This window comes from Meriones unguiculatus, chromosome 12 (assembly GCF_030254825.1).
Source record: "Meriones unguiculatus strain TT.TT164.6M chromosome 12, Bangor_MerUng_6.1, whole genome shotgun sequence".
NCBI classification, from domain to species: domain Eukaryota; kingdom Metazoa; phylum Chordata; class Mammalia; order Rodentia; family Muridae; genus Meriones; species Meriones unguiculatus.
Window position 1 is genome coordinate 92,091,981 of NC_083360.1, and position 14,396 is coordinate 92,106,376.

Here is a 14,396-nt window from a genome sequence, read left to right on the forward strand (position 1 = left end):
TTGCTGCTCTTTGAGAGGACACAAGTTCATTTGCCCATCACCCACAATGGGTCACTAACAAGCAAATGCCTGTAACTCCATTCCCAGGGGTTTCAGCACACCCTTCTGGTCTCCACCGGCACCTGTATACTTAACGCACCCCCCCTCCACCCATATACAAACACAGGCAAATTAAGAAAATAATTTAAAAAAATCAGATAGTATGAGCAAGTTGGTTTCACTCCAGAGATGTGTTTCATATGAGCACGTTGATTTCATTTGTTTGGCATATACAAATCGAATAAATAAATCAAGTAATGCAACACCTAAACAGACTCTGGGACACAATTCATTGCATCACCTCAATAAATGCAGAAAAGGTTAAAGAAAAAGTCTAACATTTCTTCATGATAAAAGCCCCAAAGAAATTAGAATACAATCACATAACTCAACATAATTAATGCTTATTTTTTAATAATTTAATTTTAATTTATGAGAATTGGTTAAAGGTGTCAGATCCCCTGGAACTGGAGTGCCAGACAGTTGTGAGGTGCCATGTGGGTGCTGGGAAATGAATCCGGGTCTTCTGGAAAAGCAGCTATCTCTCTAACTGCCTATAGCCAACATTATACTAACCAGTGGAAAACTAAAACCATTTCCGCTAAAATCTGGAATGAAGCAAGAATGTCTACCTTCTCCACTGTTATTCATCTAGACTATAGCAGTAAGGCAAGACAGAAAAGAACAAACAGAAAAAAAAGTCAAACTATCCGAATTTTTTTTTCCGAATTTTTGATAACACGATATTATCTGGAAAAATAACCTTAGAGATTCCATCAAAAACTATTTTTTAAATTTTTTTATTAATTACAGTTTATTCACTTTTTATCCATCCCCCCTGTAGCTCCCTCCCTCCTCCCTTCCCAGTCCTTCCCTCCTTCCCCCTTCTCCACGCATGCCCCTCCTCAAGTCCACTGATAGGGGAGGTCTTCCTTTCTTTCCTTGGGATCCTAGTCTATTAGGTCTCATCAGGGGTGGCTGCATTGTCTTCCTCTGTGGCCTGGTAAGGCTGCTCCCCACTCAGGGGGAGGTGATCAAAGAGCAGGCCAATTAGTTCATGTCAGAGACAGTCCCTGTTCCCATTACTATGGAACCCACTTGGATACTGAACTGCCATGGGTTACAAATGTGCAGGGAGTCTAGGTTATCTCCATGCATGGTCCTTAAGTTGGAGTATCATTCTCAGAAAAGACCCCTGTGCCCAGATGTTTTTGGTTCTGTTGCTCTCCCTGTGGAGCTCCTGTCCTCTCCGGGACTTATTATTTCCCACTTCTTTCATATGATTCCCTGCACTCTGCCCAAAGTTTGGTTATGAGTCTCAGCTTCTGCTTTGATACCCTGCTGGGTAGAGTCTTTCAGGACCATGCATGGAGATAACCTAGAACCCCTGTACAGGTGTAGCCCAAGGCAGCTCAGTATCCAAGTGGGTTCCCTAGTAATGGGAACAGGAACTGTCTCTGATATGAACTCAGTGGCTGATTCTTTGATCACCTCCCCTTGAGGGGGGAGCAGCCTTACCAGAGGAAAACAGTGCAGCCAGTCCTGATGAGACCTGATAGGCTAGGGTCAGATGGAAGGGGAGGAGGACCTCCCCTATCAGTGGACTTGGAGAGGGGCATGGGAGGAGATGAAGGAAGGAGGGTGAGTTTGGGAGGGGCTGAGGGAGGGGGCTACAGCAGAGATGTAAAGTGGATAAACTGTAATTTATAAAGATATAAAATTTTAAAAAGTGAAAAAAGAAATGTTCAATGTCCTTAGTCATCAGGGAAATGCAAATCACAACGATCCTGAGATTTCAGCTTACACCCATCAGAATGGTTAAGATCAAAAACTCAAGTGACTATATGTGCTGAAGAGGATGTGGAGAAAGGGAAACCCTCCTCCATTGATGGTGGGAATGTAAACTTGCACAACTTTGAAAATCAATCCGGAGCTTTCTCAGAAAATTAGGAAAGTGCTACCTCAAGATCCAGCTATACCACTCCTAGGCATATATAAGGACATTTGCTCAACCATACTTGTGGCAGCTTTATTTGTAATAAACAGAAATCTGGAAACAACCCAGATGTTCCTCAACTGAGGAATGGATACAGAAATTGTGGTACATTTACACAATGGAATACTACTCAGCTCTTAAAAACATGGAAATCATGAAATTTGCAGGCAAATGGTGGGAATTAGGAAAGATCATCCTGAGTGAGTTATCCCAGAAGCAGAAAGACACACATGGTATATACTCACTTGTAAGTGGACATGAAACATATCTGCACACCTAAAGAAGCTAAGCAAGGAGGCAGACCCTGGGTAAGATGATCAATTCTCACTCAGAAAGGCAAATGGGATGGATACGGAAGAGGGAGAAAACAGGGAACAGGACAGGAGCCTACCACACAGGGTCTCTGAAAGACTCTACCCAGCAGGGTATCAAAGCAAATACTGAGACTCATAGCTAAACTTTGGGCATAGTGCAGAGAATCATATAAATGAAGGTGGTGATAGGAAGATCTGGAGGGGACAGGAGCTCCACAAGGAGACCAGCAGAACCAAAATAATCTGGGCACAGGGGTCTTTTCTGAGACTGATTCTCCAACCAAGGAACATTCATGGAGATAACCTAGAACCCCTGCACAGATGTAGCCCATGGCAGTTTAGTCTCCAAGTGAGTTCCCTAACAATGGGAACAGGGACTGTCTCTGACATGAACTCAGTGGCTGGCTCTTTGTTCACCTCCCCCCTGAAGCGGGGAGGAGCCTTACTAGGCCACAGAGGAAGACAGTGCAGCCAGTCCTGATGAGACCTGATAGTCGAGGGTCAGCGGGAAGGGGAGGAGGACCTCCCCTATCAGTGGACTTGGGGAGGGGTATGGGAGCAGATGAGGGAGCAGGATTAGGATTTGAAGGGTATGAGGGAGGGACTACAGCTGGGATACAAAGTGAACAAACTGTAATTAATTTAAAAAATAAAATGAAAAAGAAAACCTGTATTTCATATTTTCATATCTGTATTTCTGTGCCTGAAGAAATGGCTCAATGGTTAAAAGCACTTACTGCTCTTCCAGAACACTCAAGTTTGGCTTCCAGTCACGTTTGGCCGTTCACGGCCATCTATAACTATAGCTCTAGGGGATATAATACCCTCTTCTGGCCTCTACAGAACCCTGAACATAGGTGGCATACACCCACACATATAGACACAAAAACAAAATCTTAAGAAACCCTAGCGTTTCTTTTCCTTACCCTTCTATGTTAAAATAAAAAATAACGTAATAGAAACAGGAAAGAATATATCTTTGCTTTTCTTCTGAAAGTTAATAATCTTTTACCTTTAAGGACGATGTTCATTGTGCATCATTTAGAAACTTTATTTAATAAAGTTCTTTTTATATGTGATATTGGTATTAAATCCTTTAACTATAATTGTGGACAGGTCATTCTCCATATAGTTCTATCAATGTCATAGTTTGAAGTTGTTAGACATGAGAACATTTAATCTTGACATAACATGAAGCTAAACTGATCATTTTACAATTTTTAGCTGAGATAAGTCACTGCTGTAAAACTATTTAATCTTAATAACTACATAATAGCAACCTTTCAATTAGAATTACAATAATACATAATTTTTCGTCAAAATTTCTTGTAGGAGGCATTCCCATAAGTTTTGCTTTTCCATTGACTACAGTCATCTCCGCTTCAGAACAGGAATATTTAGACCCTTTTTTACTGAACATAATTATCCACATGATTTGATTTAAAACCTTTTACTATTTATTTTCTATTTGTCTAATCTGTACCTTCTTTTTTTCTGCCTTCCATTGGATGGTTTAAATTCTCTTTTATACATCTATGTCATAGTGTAGCCTTTACATTGTTCATCTTTTACTTTCAGAATCTATTTTCAAGTTATATGCCTCATCATGTACAGTGAAAAGGTTAGAAAAGTACATTTCCGTTTGCATTCATATATACAGGAATACACATGTGAGCCAGTTTACAGCAGTTATACTAAAATGGCTGAAGTTAAAGACAATGATGAAATTTAGTATTTCCAATATTTAGACTGAAACCAGTCAAACAAACTCATGCTCAAGCCTGCTTATTTTCTGGCTGAGTAGCTTCATGAAGTTATTATTTGTAACCTGCTAATATTGTTCAACAGAGCACAAAATTTAACATACAGCTGATTAATAACTGTTTATGCTAACTAAGCAGAACTCTCAATCAGTGTATGTTCTATGGCAAAATCTATGACAAATATTAGTAAAGATGCTATCGGTAAATGGTGAACAAAAACTCTTCTGCAGAAGAAACTCAAACTTGATTAAGCTGTTTTTCTCTAGTCTAAAAGCATAATAAAACTAGAATATCCTATTATTAGGCAATAATGCTTATGGGGGGAAAGACACATGACTGGTAGAGTATATCTGGAATAGGGAAACTAAATACTGAATAGAGAGCAGAATCACTGGGCTTCTCTGTAGGAGCAAGCAACTCTTAGACCAGTGTGCGCACTCCGCAGGCTCTAAGTTTATGCCTTTGGAGCTGTAGTAGTTAAGGACCGCCATTGAATGGCTGCTACACCCTGTCTCAAAGCCAGGGCAGCCTTCTCCTACTGCACTGTGCAGCCTAGGTTTTGCTTTAACCACAGTCTGGTAAGAATGGACATCTCATGGGCCAACGTGATAGGTCAGTAGGTCAAGATGCTTGCTGCCAAGCACGATGATTTTAGTTTGATTCCCTGGATCAATACGTAGAAAAGAGATTCCTCTCATAATTGTTCTTTGACCTCCACAGGAATGCTGTGGTGTGTCCCCAGTGTGTGTGTCTCTCTCTGTGTACAAATCAAATAAAAGTAAATGAAACAAATTTAAAAGACTCAATCTCACATAACTATATGAAGATACCTACCACTGCCTAGCCACCAACTTGTATTTCCTTCTTAGGTTTATTTTGGATAGAGTAGCTCTAAATGTGGCCTACAGCAATCTCCTCGCTCTACCTGTCTGGCATGGTAGTGCACTTCTACAATTCTTGTGCTCAGGAAAGATGTAGGATGGTCAGTTCACCTGTGTTACAAGACAGCCTGTCTAGAAAAAAATGAAAAATAAAGAAAAAGACAACTACTGGGACCACGAAGAGACTGAAAAAGGAAAGAGTAAATAGAATGAGACTCTGCCATTTATTATTACCCATGAACCTTAGAAACAGGGTAAACCCTTTCTATTTCAATTTACTCACTTAGTGAAATCAGTGCCTAACTTCAGAGACTAATTCAAAATCTCACAAGAAAACAGATCTAGAGAACATCTTATTATTGATGAGCAGTTTAGCTGCTTTATTATACCATGCCTGATTGTCCTCTATAAAACTATCTTCACAGTCATATCTTTACAGATTTACCTGGTAGCTTAACAGGAAAAAACAAATGAACCAATGTAAAGATATTAGTATCTCAAAAACAGAGTTTTTGAAACAAAATAAGCCTTCTTCTTGTCCCACTTCTACAATACTTCATATATCCCTACCTGTAAGACGGACTATTAATACTTGAGAACAACTGAGAAAATTGTAGCACTTCTCTACGACAAAGATCTGTTGAAGGATATGCCCAAAAATACATGAAACAGAATGAAATACTAATATACTAATATACACAACTTTTAATCTTCTCTTTATGTTTTTCTGTCCAAGTACTAATAAAGCTAGTTCAAAGAAAAAACTTACTGTTTTAAGTTCTTGGCGCAATTGCTGATTGTAATTTGTAGACTCTTCCAACCGAGCTTCTAAAGCAGCAATTTTTTCTTCTTTTATTTCAAGGGACTTCTTAAGAGTAGATTCTAATTTTGATTCCAAAAGTTTATACCTACTATCCAAGTACAAGAGTAATATAGTTTGTCACTAGATGTTAAAACGTTTTTAGAGACAATTTATGACTACAGCATTGATGTATTTAAATAAGATCTATAAGCCTTCATGTTTAAGGTGTCAATATCTTCCTCTTAGCGGTGGTCACAGAAAAGAAAAAGCTAGTAAGTAAAAAGAACTGCCAAAGAAACAATTAATACTAAAACAGGAGAGCTGAATAGCTAAATCTCCAAATACTCTAGTTTTATAAGACTAAAACAAAACAACACAAAAAAAGAAGTTGATGGATCTACTGTATCATACATGTGTCTATGATATTAATATGCATTTGTTTTTATGCAATGACCTATATGAGCAGTTAAGACTTTAAATTTAACATAAGCTGGGCACAGAGACGCACACCTTTTATTCCAACACTTAGATGGCACAGGCATTCCTGACCTACAGAGTTCCAGGCCAGTCAGGGATACATAATGTGTCTTTGTCTAAAACAAAACAAAATGAAACAAAACAAAACAAAGCAAACCAACAACACCTTAATGCTGGCTACCTTTAAATAGTTAGAATAAGGGCTGGAGAGATGGCTCAGAGAGTTAAGAGTACTGGCTGTTTTTTTCTAAAGGTCCTGAGTTCAATTCCCAGCAAACACATGATAGCTGACAACCATATAGAATGAGATCTGGTGCCCTCTTCTGGTGTGCAGGCATACATGCGATCATAACATTGTATACATGATTAAAAAAATCTTTTAAAAATAGTTAAAATAAAAAGAGAATGGTATACTCCTGACGCAGCTGGAAGAGTCAGAATGTACTCTAATACTGTATAGTATTTTAGAACGCATGAGTCAGTGCTATGTGTTAAGAGTTGTGTACACATAGGCACATATGTATGAACATGTACGCACATTTGTGTGCGGTGGCAGAGGAGGTATTTTTCCCTCTGTCTTAGTCCTCTGCCAAGGTCAGGAAGGCTGGCCATCATACCCCAGAGGTCTTCCTGGTTCTCCTGTTATACTATCCCCATCCCCTGATCTGACCTAGGCTTGCAGCACACAAAGCTATACTGTGTAGAGCTTTCTATGCGGATACTATGAATGCAAACTCAGGTCTTCACACTTGCACAGCAATTTCAGGCTGCAGAGTAAAATAAAGGTTTCTGTTAATGCAATTTTTACACGTTGAGAGCTCAAAGGGAGAACTGGGCTTGGCAGTGCATGCTTGTAATCTCAGCACCTGAGAGGTGGAAGCAGGAGCATCAAGAGCATATCATACTTCAAGGCACAATCAGCAACAAAGTGAGTTAGAAACCAATCTGAACTACAAGGGACCCTTATCTCAGTATCCCCAAATGAATCTAAAGACAAAACCAAATAGAAACCTAAATGTTACATGAAAAATTTATCCCATCCTGTTACCTGTAATTAAAACTTTAAGATTTATTTTTATGTATGTGCATGAGTATGTATGTGCTACATGTGTAGGTAACTGCAGAGGCCTAAAGGGTAATTAGATACTCTGGAACTGGAGTTAAAAGTAGCTGTAATATAACATGGGTGCTGAGAAACAAACCTGGGCCCTCTGTAAATACAGCAAGTGCTCTTAGCCACACAGCCATCTTTTCAGCCACTTCCTGCCTGATCAGATTTTAAATTTCATAAGTACAAAGAACACAACTCATTTGTTTTGGCATTAGCTTGTTCTGTAACAGTTTTTAATACATCTACTAAGTGATTTTGGCTGTGTTTAATTTTTTTGTTTTGTTTTGTTTTTGTTTTTTGAGAGAGGGTTTCTCTGGGTAGCTCTGGCTGTCCTGGACACACTTTGTAGACCAGGCTGGCCTCAGAGATCTGCCTGCCTCTGCCTCCCAAGTATCAGGATTAAAGGCATGTACCATACCTGGCTACTGTGTTTAATTTTTGTTGTCTAATTGCTTTAGACCTTTCTGGTAGTATTGTACAATAAGAAGAGAAAAACAAAAATCTCAAGGGAGCAGATAAAATTCCTGAAAATCTAAGTCCCAAGAAACAAATATATCGAAAAAGAAAACAGGATAAAGAGGCGTAAGTAATCCCACCTGTTCACAACGTTGACAATAAACTTACTGTGTTATGTATTTATACACTGATCCCATCAGTGACCTATATGAGCTTTAATGGTAGTATCTTCCAAGTGCTAGAAACATTAATTAGAAAGGAGAGTAGCAATGGAATATGGAACATCATCTGAAACTGATGCTACCCAGAAGATGGATGACTAAAAGCACATGTACTTTGAGCCTTTATTGTATTTGTAACGTCAAAGCTTACTTACTAGTTAAAAGAAAGATGACTTAGTGGCTTTAAAGGGAACACTTCCGTTTTCCCCAAATTTAGTCATCAAATGTTTTTAATCCCATTTCCTGAACATTTAGTTGAAAATATATTTTTATCCCCAAACCTTTTATTATATAAATAAATGTTCTTGTCTGCAAGTGTTAAACTGTTCTAAGAAACAATTAATATTGGCTATCTGTATGAATTAAGGCTTGAGAAGAAGTGATATAGGGCTCATCTAAACTGGTCTCATAATCTTTTAAATGAAACTGTGACTTAGGTCAAAACATGCTTTGCCAGTAACACAAAATAGTGTCTCCTGAGTACTGGGATTAAAGGTGTGTGTCACCTTTAATCATTTATGCCATCTCTAGGCCCCTGGTTGCCTGACTACTGAAATGCCTAAAATTATCTCTCTGTATTACAGAGCTGACCATTTAAACTACTAGCTAGCCTTGAAACCACATTATCAAATGCCAACTAATAAGCATTAATTCTTCCTAACTCACTCTATATTAATGTATATGTATAGAATATAAAAGCTAGAATGGTAAAGTTGTATCAACATAAAAGTATCATAAAAGTATCATACTATTCTACATAAACAGTATTCTTTTTATTCTCCTCCTTATGTATGAATATATATATTTATATACATCTGTGTGTGAAGGGGTTATGTGTTTTTGGTGTGTTAGTATACATGTTTACACGCATGCTAGTGGAAGCTGAAGTTGACATCTGGTGTCTTCGTGAATTGTTCTTATGTACTGAGGCTGAGTCTCTTAATAAACTAGAAACAGACAATTTCAATTAGTCTAGCTAGTAAATTAGGCTCAGAGACATAGTGGCTGAGCCTAATTGTATGAAAACCACTTGGTTTTCACACAAGTTCTGAAGATACTAATCCTGGTGTCTATCCTTGTGAAATGAGGGCATTATCTGAGCCATCTCCCCAGCTTCCAAAGAATTTCTTTTCTTGAGATAGAGTTTCTCTGTGTAGCGCTGGCTGTCCTGGAACTCTCTCTGTAGACCAGGATGGTCTTGTTCGCAGAGACCCAGCTGCCGCTGCCTCTGCCTCTCAAGTGCTGGGATTGAAAGCATGTGCCACCACCACCCAGCTATGGTTTATTTTTCAAATAATATTATTTTTATAATAATTATTATTTTTATTAATTGCAGTTTATTCACTTTGTATCGCACCTGTTGCTCGTTCCCTTCTCCCCAAACAACCCCAAACTCTCTTTGTCTTCTTCAAATAATATTCTTCTACAAAAAGTTTAATTCCATGTTTTATATATGTGTGTGTATGTGTGCACACCATGTGTGCGTCATAGCATATGTACGGAGGTCAGAAGAAAACTTGCAGAATTTGATTTTCTCCTCCCGTGTGAGTCCTGAGACTCAAGCTTAGGTTATGAGGCTTGGCCCCAAGACCCTTTACCTACTGATCCATTCTACTGGCCCACAGAACAGTATTCTTAAGAGTAGACCACTCGTCTATCTGAAACAACTGGCCCTTTGGATACTAAATAGGAGACTACTTAAAATCCAGATTAATCCTATGTAAAAGACCATGATTAACAGAGAACAGAAAAAAAATTTAAAAATTTGCACCAACCATTTTTAAAGCTGGAGTCATTTTTGCACTGTCTATCAAATGTTTATTTTCACACGTTAGCTGCATTTCAGTACAGCTGCAGCGCTTTGCTGAGCGCACAGCACTCACCTGTCATCGGTGCTCTGGGCGTCATGCAGCAGTCGCTCTTTATTTAAACCTATCTTCTCAAGCTCATGAGTTAACTTTTCCAAATCATTGTTCATTTGCTGCGTCTTCAATTTTTCACTCACTAAATCCTTATTTTAAAAAGAATGTACAACTCACTCACGTGTCAAGAATGTCAAGTCAAGATTCATTTACTATAACCCAAGAAGACATAATGTGAACCAGATAAGGGTTACTGACCCTTTCTGTTATTACCAAAAAGCTGAAACCATTTCTTAAAAATCTTGTTGAAATTAGTTTCTGAAAAAACTTTCTAATAGAACTGTTTTGTGTTGCTACTTCTTCATAATGCAAACATTACAAAGCTAGATGACACTCTTTCCTGGTCAACACAGGGAAGCATAAGGGAACCTCCAATATATTCATGGACTTCAATGAAGCACAAAAACTTCTGTGTAATCTTTTGTGTCACCACAAACCTTTCTCATGGTAGAAGAGGCCTCACCTCAGACACTGATCTGAAGAATTACTTCAGGATATTTTTTTATTTTCCTGCCATTCATACTGGCAAGTTCCTTCTTAATGCCTCTTACTAAAAATGCAGACCACAGAATTGTAAGATGTCCCTGTTCATGCCAACCCTGTCCCCATATTGGAGACTAAATGTAGACTTCATGTGTGGTAGGCAATATTCTCCGTTGGGCTGTATCTCTAGCCCCGAGACTTTCTATTTGAGTAAGGGACTATGACATATGTGGCAAAAATAAAACAAAATAAAAAAACAAACTATTTTCTGATGTAGGCACCCATACAAGCTTATTTCAGTACAACTTACGTGTGAATCCTTAGTCAACTATCTGGTAAGAAACACCTGCTCTAATTATTTATACTTTATTACTAAAAATTTTATCTAAGTAGGAAAGGTAGAAGTGGTTCCAGTTTAAAAATTCTAGTGACCTACAGAAAAGATGGCACAAGTTACAGATGAGCTCAATAGAATGTGGGATACAAACAAAAAATGTCTGCCTTAAGTTTAGGTAAATATATTTACCTCACGTAATGTAACCAAAGTTTTAATATCAATAGTTGCTCTTTTCACAAGCTCCTTATTTTCTTTTTCTAATTCTTTCAGTCGAACACAAGACTCTTTATATATACTAATTTCTTTGGATAAAGTTTTGTTTTCTTTTTCCAAATTTCCAATTTTTACATTATTTTCTTCTAATGTGGTATCTTTTATTTCTGCTTGTTGTCGGAGTCGCTTGTTTTCTTTTTCCAATTGTTTCTTGTCCTTTTCAAGTTGGGATGTCTCTTGCTCTAATGATTTGTTTTCTTTTTCTAGCTGTTCAAGTCTTTTGCTAGATATTTTGAGTTCTTCTAGGTTTTTTTGTAATGTTTGATTTTCCATCTCTAAGTCTTGTAGCTCACTCTCTAATTGCTGGATTTTTTTATTGCTATTTTCTAAAGCTTTCTGTAGCCTTTGATTTTCTGTGTCTAGTCCCTGGTAGCTAACTTCTAAGCGTTCTGTCTTCTTGAAGGAGGCTTTCATGAGCTCCAAGCCCTTCTTCAGCTGCTCTTTCTCACTCTCCAGTTCCTTGTTCTCCAGCTGGAGCTGGGCCATTTTCATGCTTGCACACTTCAGAGACTCCACACTCCTTCGCAGCTCTAAGTTTTCCTCATCAAGTTGGGAATTCTCTTTTTCTAGGGATTCTAACTGAAAAGTAAGGTTTTTAAAGCTATCCAAAGTTTTCTTAAATTTTCTATTTTCTCTTTCTAGCTCTGAATTTTCTTGTTCTAATGCCTCAATTTTTTCACAAGTAATCTTTAAATTAGTTATCTTCTTCTGCAGCAATTCATTTTCTTTTCCAAGGTGATGCAACTCATTTTCCAGCTCCTCTGTGCGCTCTCCCTTTTCTTTGTAATGCTCTAATTCTTTCTTCATTTGCCGTTTCTCAAATTCAATCTTGCTTAGTTTTCCACTTGTTTCTTTGATGGATTCGTGGAGAACTTTGTTCTCTTTTTCAATGTCTTTCACTCTTGCTTCAGCACTGATCTGGGAACGCTGCCGTAAGGAAGACACTGTTTGGTTCAGATGTTCATTTTCCTGCTCCAGTATTTTAATCTAATAGGAAAAAAGTGAAGACAATGTAAACTTAAAGTTTAATACAGTCTTTAGACTTTCAAAAGCTAACAAAAAAACATGGATAGTAGAAGGTATGCCTTAGTGCTTTAATCTGACAAATATTTACTGAAAGACCATTTTGTATATGGATTATTAGGAAACTAATATTCATTTTTTAAGGGATTTTACAATCTAAAGGAATGGCAAAGAGAATGATCTTCAGATTGTTTAGAGTTAACATACTTCAAGTGTCCTTAAAGGTATAAGGTTTTAATTTTCATTAAATAATTTTTATGCTGCCTACACAGGTGGATCCTTGGTAAGTATATGTACCTTATTTGTGTGAATGTGTAAATATTCCTAAGAATTTTAATTGGGTAACATGTAAACAACAAAATGACCTAGTACAACTAAAAACAAATTTATTCAATTCATAGCATAACCTGATATGAATTTCAAGCTTTTAAGTGTTTAGGATGTTTGCAGCCATCACATTCCTTCCTTGTTATTGGGGTGAGAGGACCGTGCATTTTCTCCAGCTTCTCCTTAAAATCTGCAGGGCTATTCTATGGACACCTGACAAGCACAGGAACTAAACAACACGCATAATCAATTGTTACTGAGCAAACTGGTAATTTAAAGCTTCCAAGTTTCTCATCAAATTTTCTAAATATATGGTATAGAAAATGTAAATATATAGTACAGAATGTGTAAAATAGCAATTCCTCCCTACCCAGACAGAGTATAATTCAAGATCCCCGCATAGACACCTGCAAACAGTTCTGAATCTGTATGTGTTGTCTTGTTTCTACAAACAGCGCTGATAATTTAGTATTAGGCACAGTAAGAGATTAACAATAAGTGTATCATACACCTCAGTGTATTTCTTCTTTCCCTTTGTAGATAACTTTTAACTTCTCATCTTAAGGAAGCATTTAATAGTTTCTCTGACATATATGAATTGCAACTTAGTGACATTAAGTAAAATAGGGTGACTTGAATGGAAACACCATGACACGAGGGTGGTAAGTGGTAGTAATGAGCAGGGAGTGAATAAAGCAGAGCTGTGTGGACAAAGTAACCATTCATTTATGGCCTGGAACGGACATGATTTCGTGAAACTGCGCAGAATGACAGACAACTTAGAATTTACAGATTGCTGACTTCTGGAAACAGCTGGATACATTAAATGACTTAATTTTTTGGACTGTGATGGACTGTAGTTAACAAGGAAGCAAAACCATACAAAATGGGGAGCTCTCATAGTTCGAAATCTAAAAAGTTCCAGTGGATGTCCTTGCAGTGGTATATAAACAATCGCTTTAAAACACCTGCTCAAGTGAAAAAGTACACGAACCTGCCTCTCTGAATTTTCTCTGAGTGTTTCAATTGTTTTTTCAAGCTGAGCTTTCTCTTTCATTAGATCTTTGCTTAAATTTTGACAATTCTGAAGACTTTGCTTTTCTTGAATAATTTCATTTTCAAGAATTTCAACCTAGAAAAAATTAAATTACAAAATAACAGGCAAAACATGTCAAATCAAAATATTACTTGATAAGAATAAAATCATTTTCATAGAATAAAAAAATTAAAAATCTCATGTAGAGTTTCAAGTAGTATTCCATATTGATTTTATCAGCCACATAAAATTTACATACATTATTCTCATCTCTCTATGTTAAGACAAATTTCTATATTGAAATACAATGGCAAACCTAGCAGAATAAGTGATAATGATATACTAATGAGGAGTGTAAAAATCTCATCGAAAAATCCTTGGATACAGTGGATTTGTAGTATACAAATTTTATTATCTAGAAAATTTATTGGGAAGGCAAAAGAGAGATGTGGTGATAAAAGTTTAATAAAACAGCAAAGAAGAGACTTGGTGAAAACGAAAGGGGGGAAAAGAAGAATAAAGAATAATACGGAAGAAATAAACTGCAGCAAAAACACATTTTAGGCCAGGCATGGTGACATATGTCTATAATCCTGGTACTTTGGAGAGCAAGGCACAGGTGTTGTCACAATTTGAGGCAAAAGATAGTAGTGAGCACTGTCTCACCTCCTGACTAAAGATTTTAACTTCACTTACTGACTTATTTATGCAGTGGTGACGATCACACCCGTGGTGCTGTGGCACTGAACAGACTAAGCAAGCACGTCAACCACTGAGGTACAGCCTTGCCAGTCTGTGGTGTCACAAGAGGAGGAACAAGCTCAATCATCGCCCTTGAGGGGAAGCTGGAACTCTGCGCCTTCTGCTTTTTCTTCCTTTGCTTCCCAGCTGTCTGAGGTGAACAGCTGTGCCTGCACACACCGCTGGACACAGTG

At 37.6% G+C, this 14,396-nt stretch overlaps 1 protein-coding gene across 7 annotated transcripts in view; it reads right to left on the bottom strand.

Moving 5' to 3' along the window:
- Ccdc88a (coiled-coil domain containing 88A) overlaps positions 1 to 14,396 on the bottom strand; it is a 124,833-nt gene that overhangs the window by 36,809 nt on the left and 73,628 nt on the right. For 5 of the 7 annotated variants that reach the window (XM_021651681.2, XM_021651676.2, XM_021651678.2 and 2 more), the window contains exons 14-17: positions 13,420 to 13,557; positions 10,992 to 12,062; positions 9,944 to 10,071; positions 5,763 to 5,904 (exon numbers count right to left, since the gene is read on the bottom strand). In XM_021651681.2, coding sequence (XP_021507356.1) covers positions 5,763 to 5,904; positions 9,944 to 10,071; positions 10,992 to 12,062; positions 13,420 to 13,557 — 1,479 coding nt within the window. The remainder of the gene's footprint in view (positions 1 to 5,762; positions 5,905 to 9,943; positions 10,072 to 10,991; positions 12,063 to 13,419; positions 13,558 to 14,396) is intronic. The other 2 variants (XM_021651679.2, XM_021651675.2) reach the window with 1 other exon arrangement.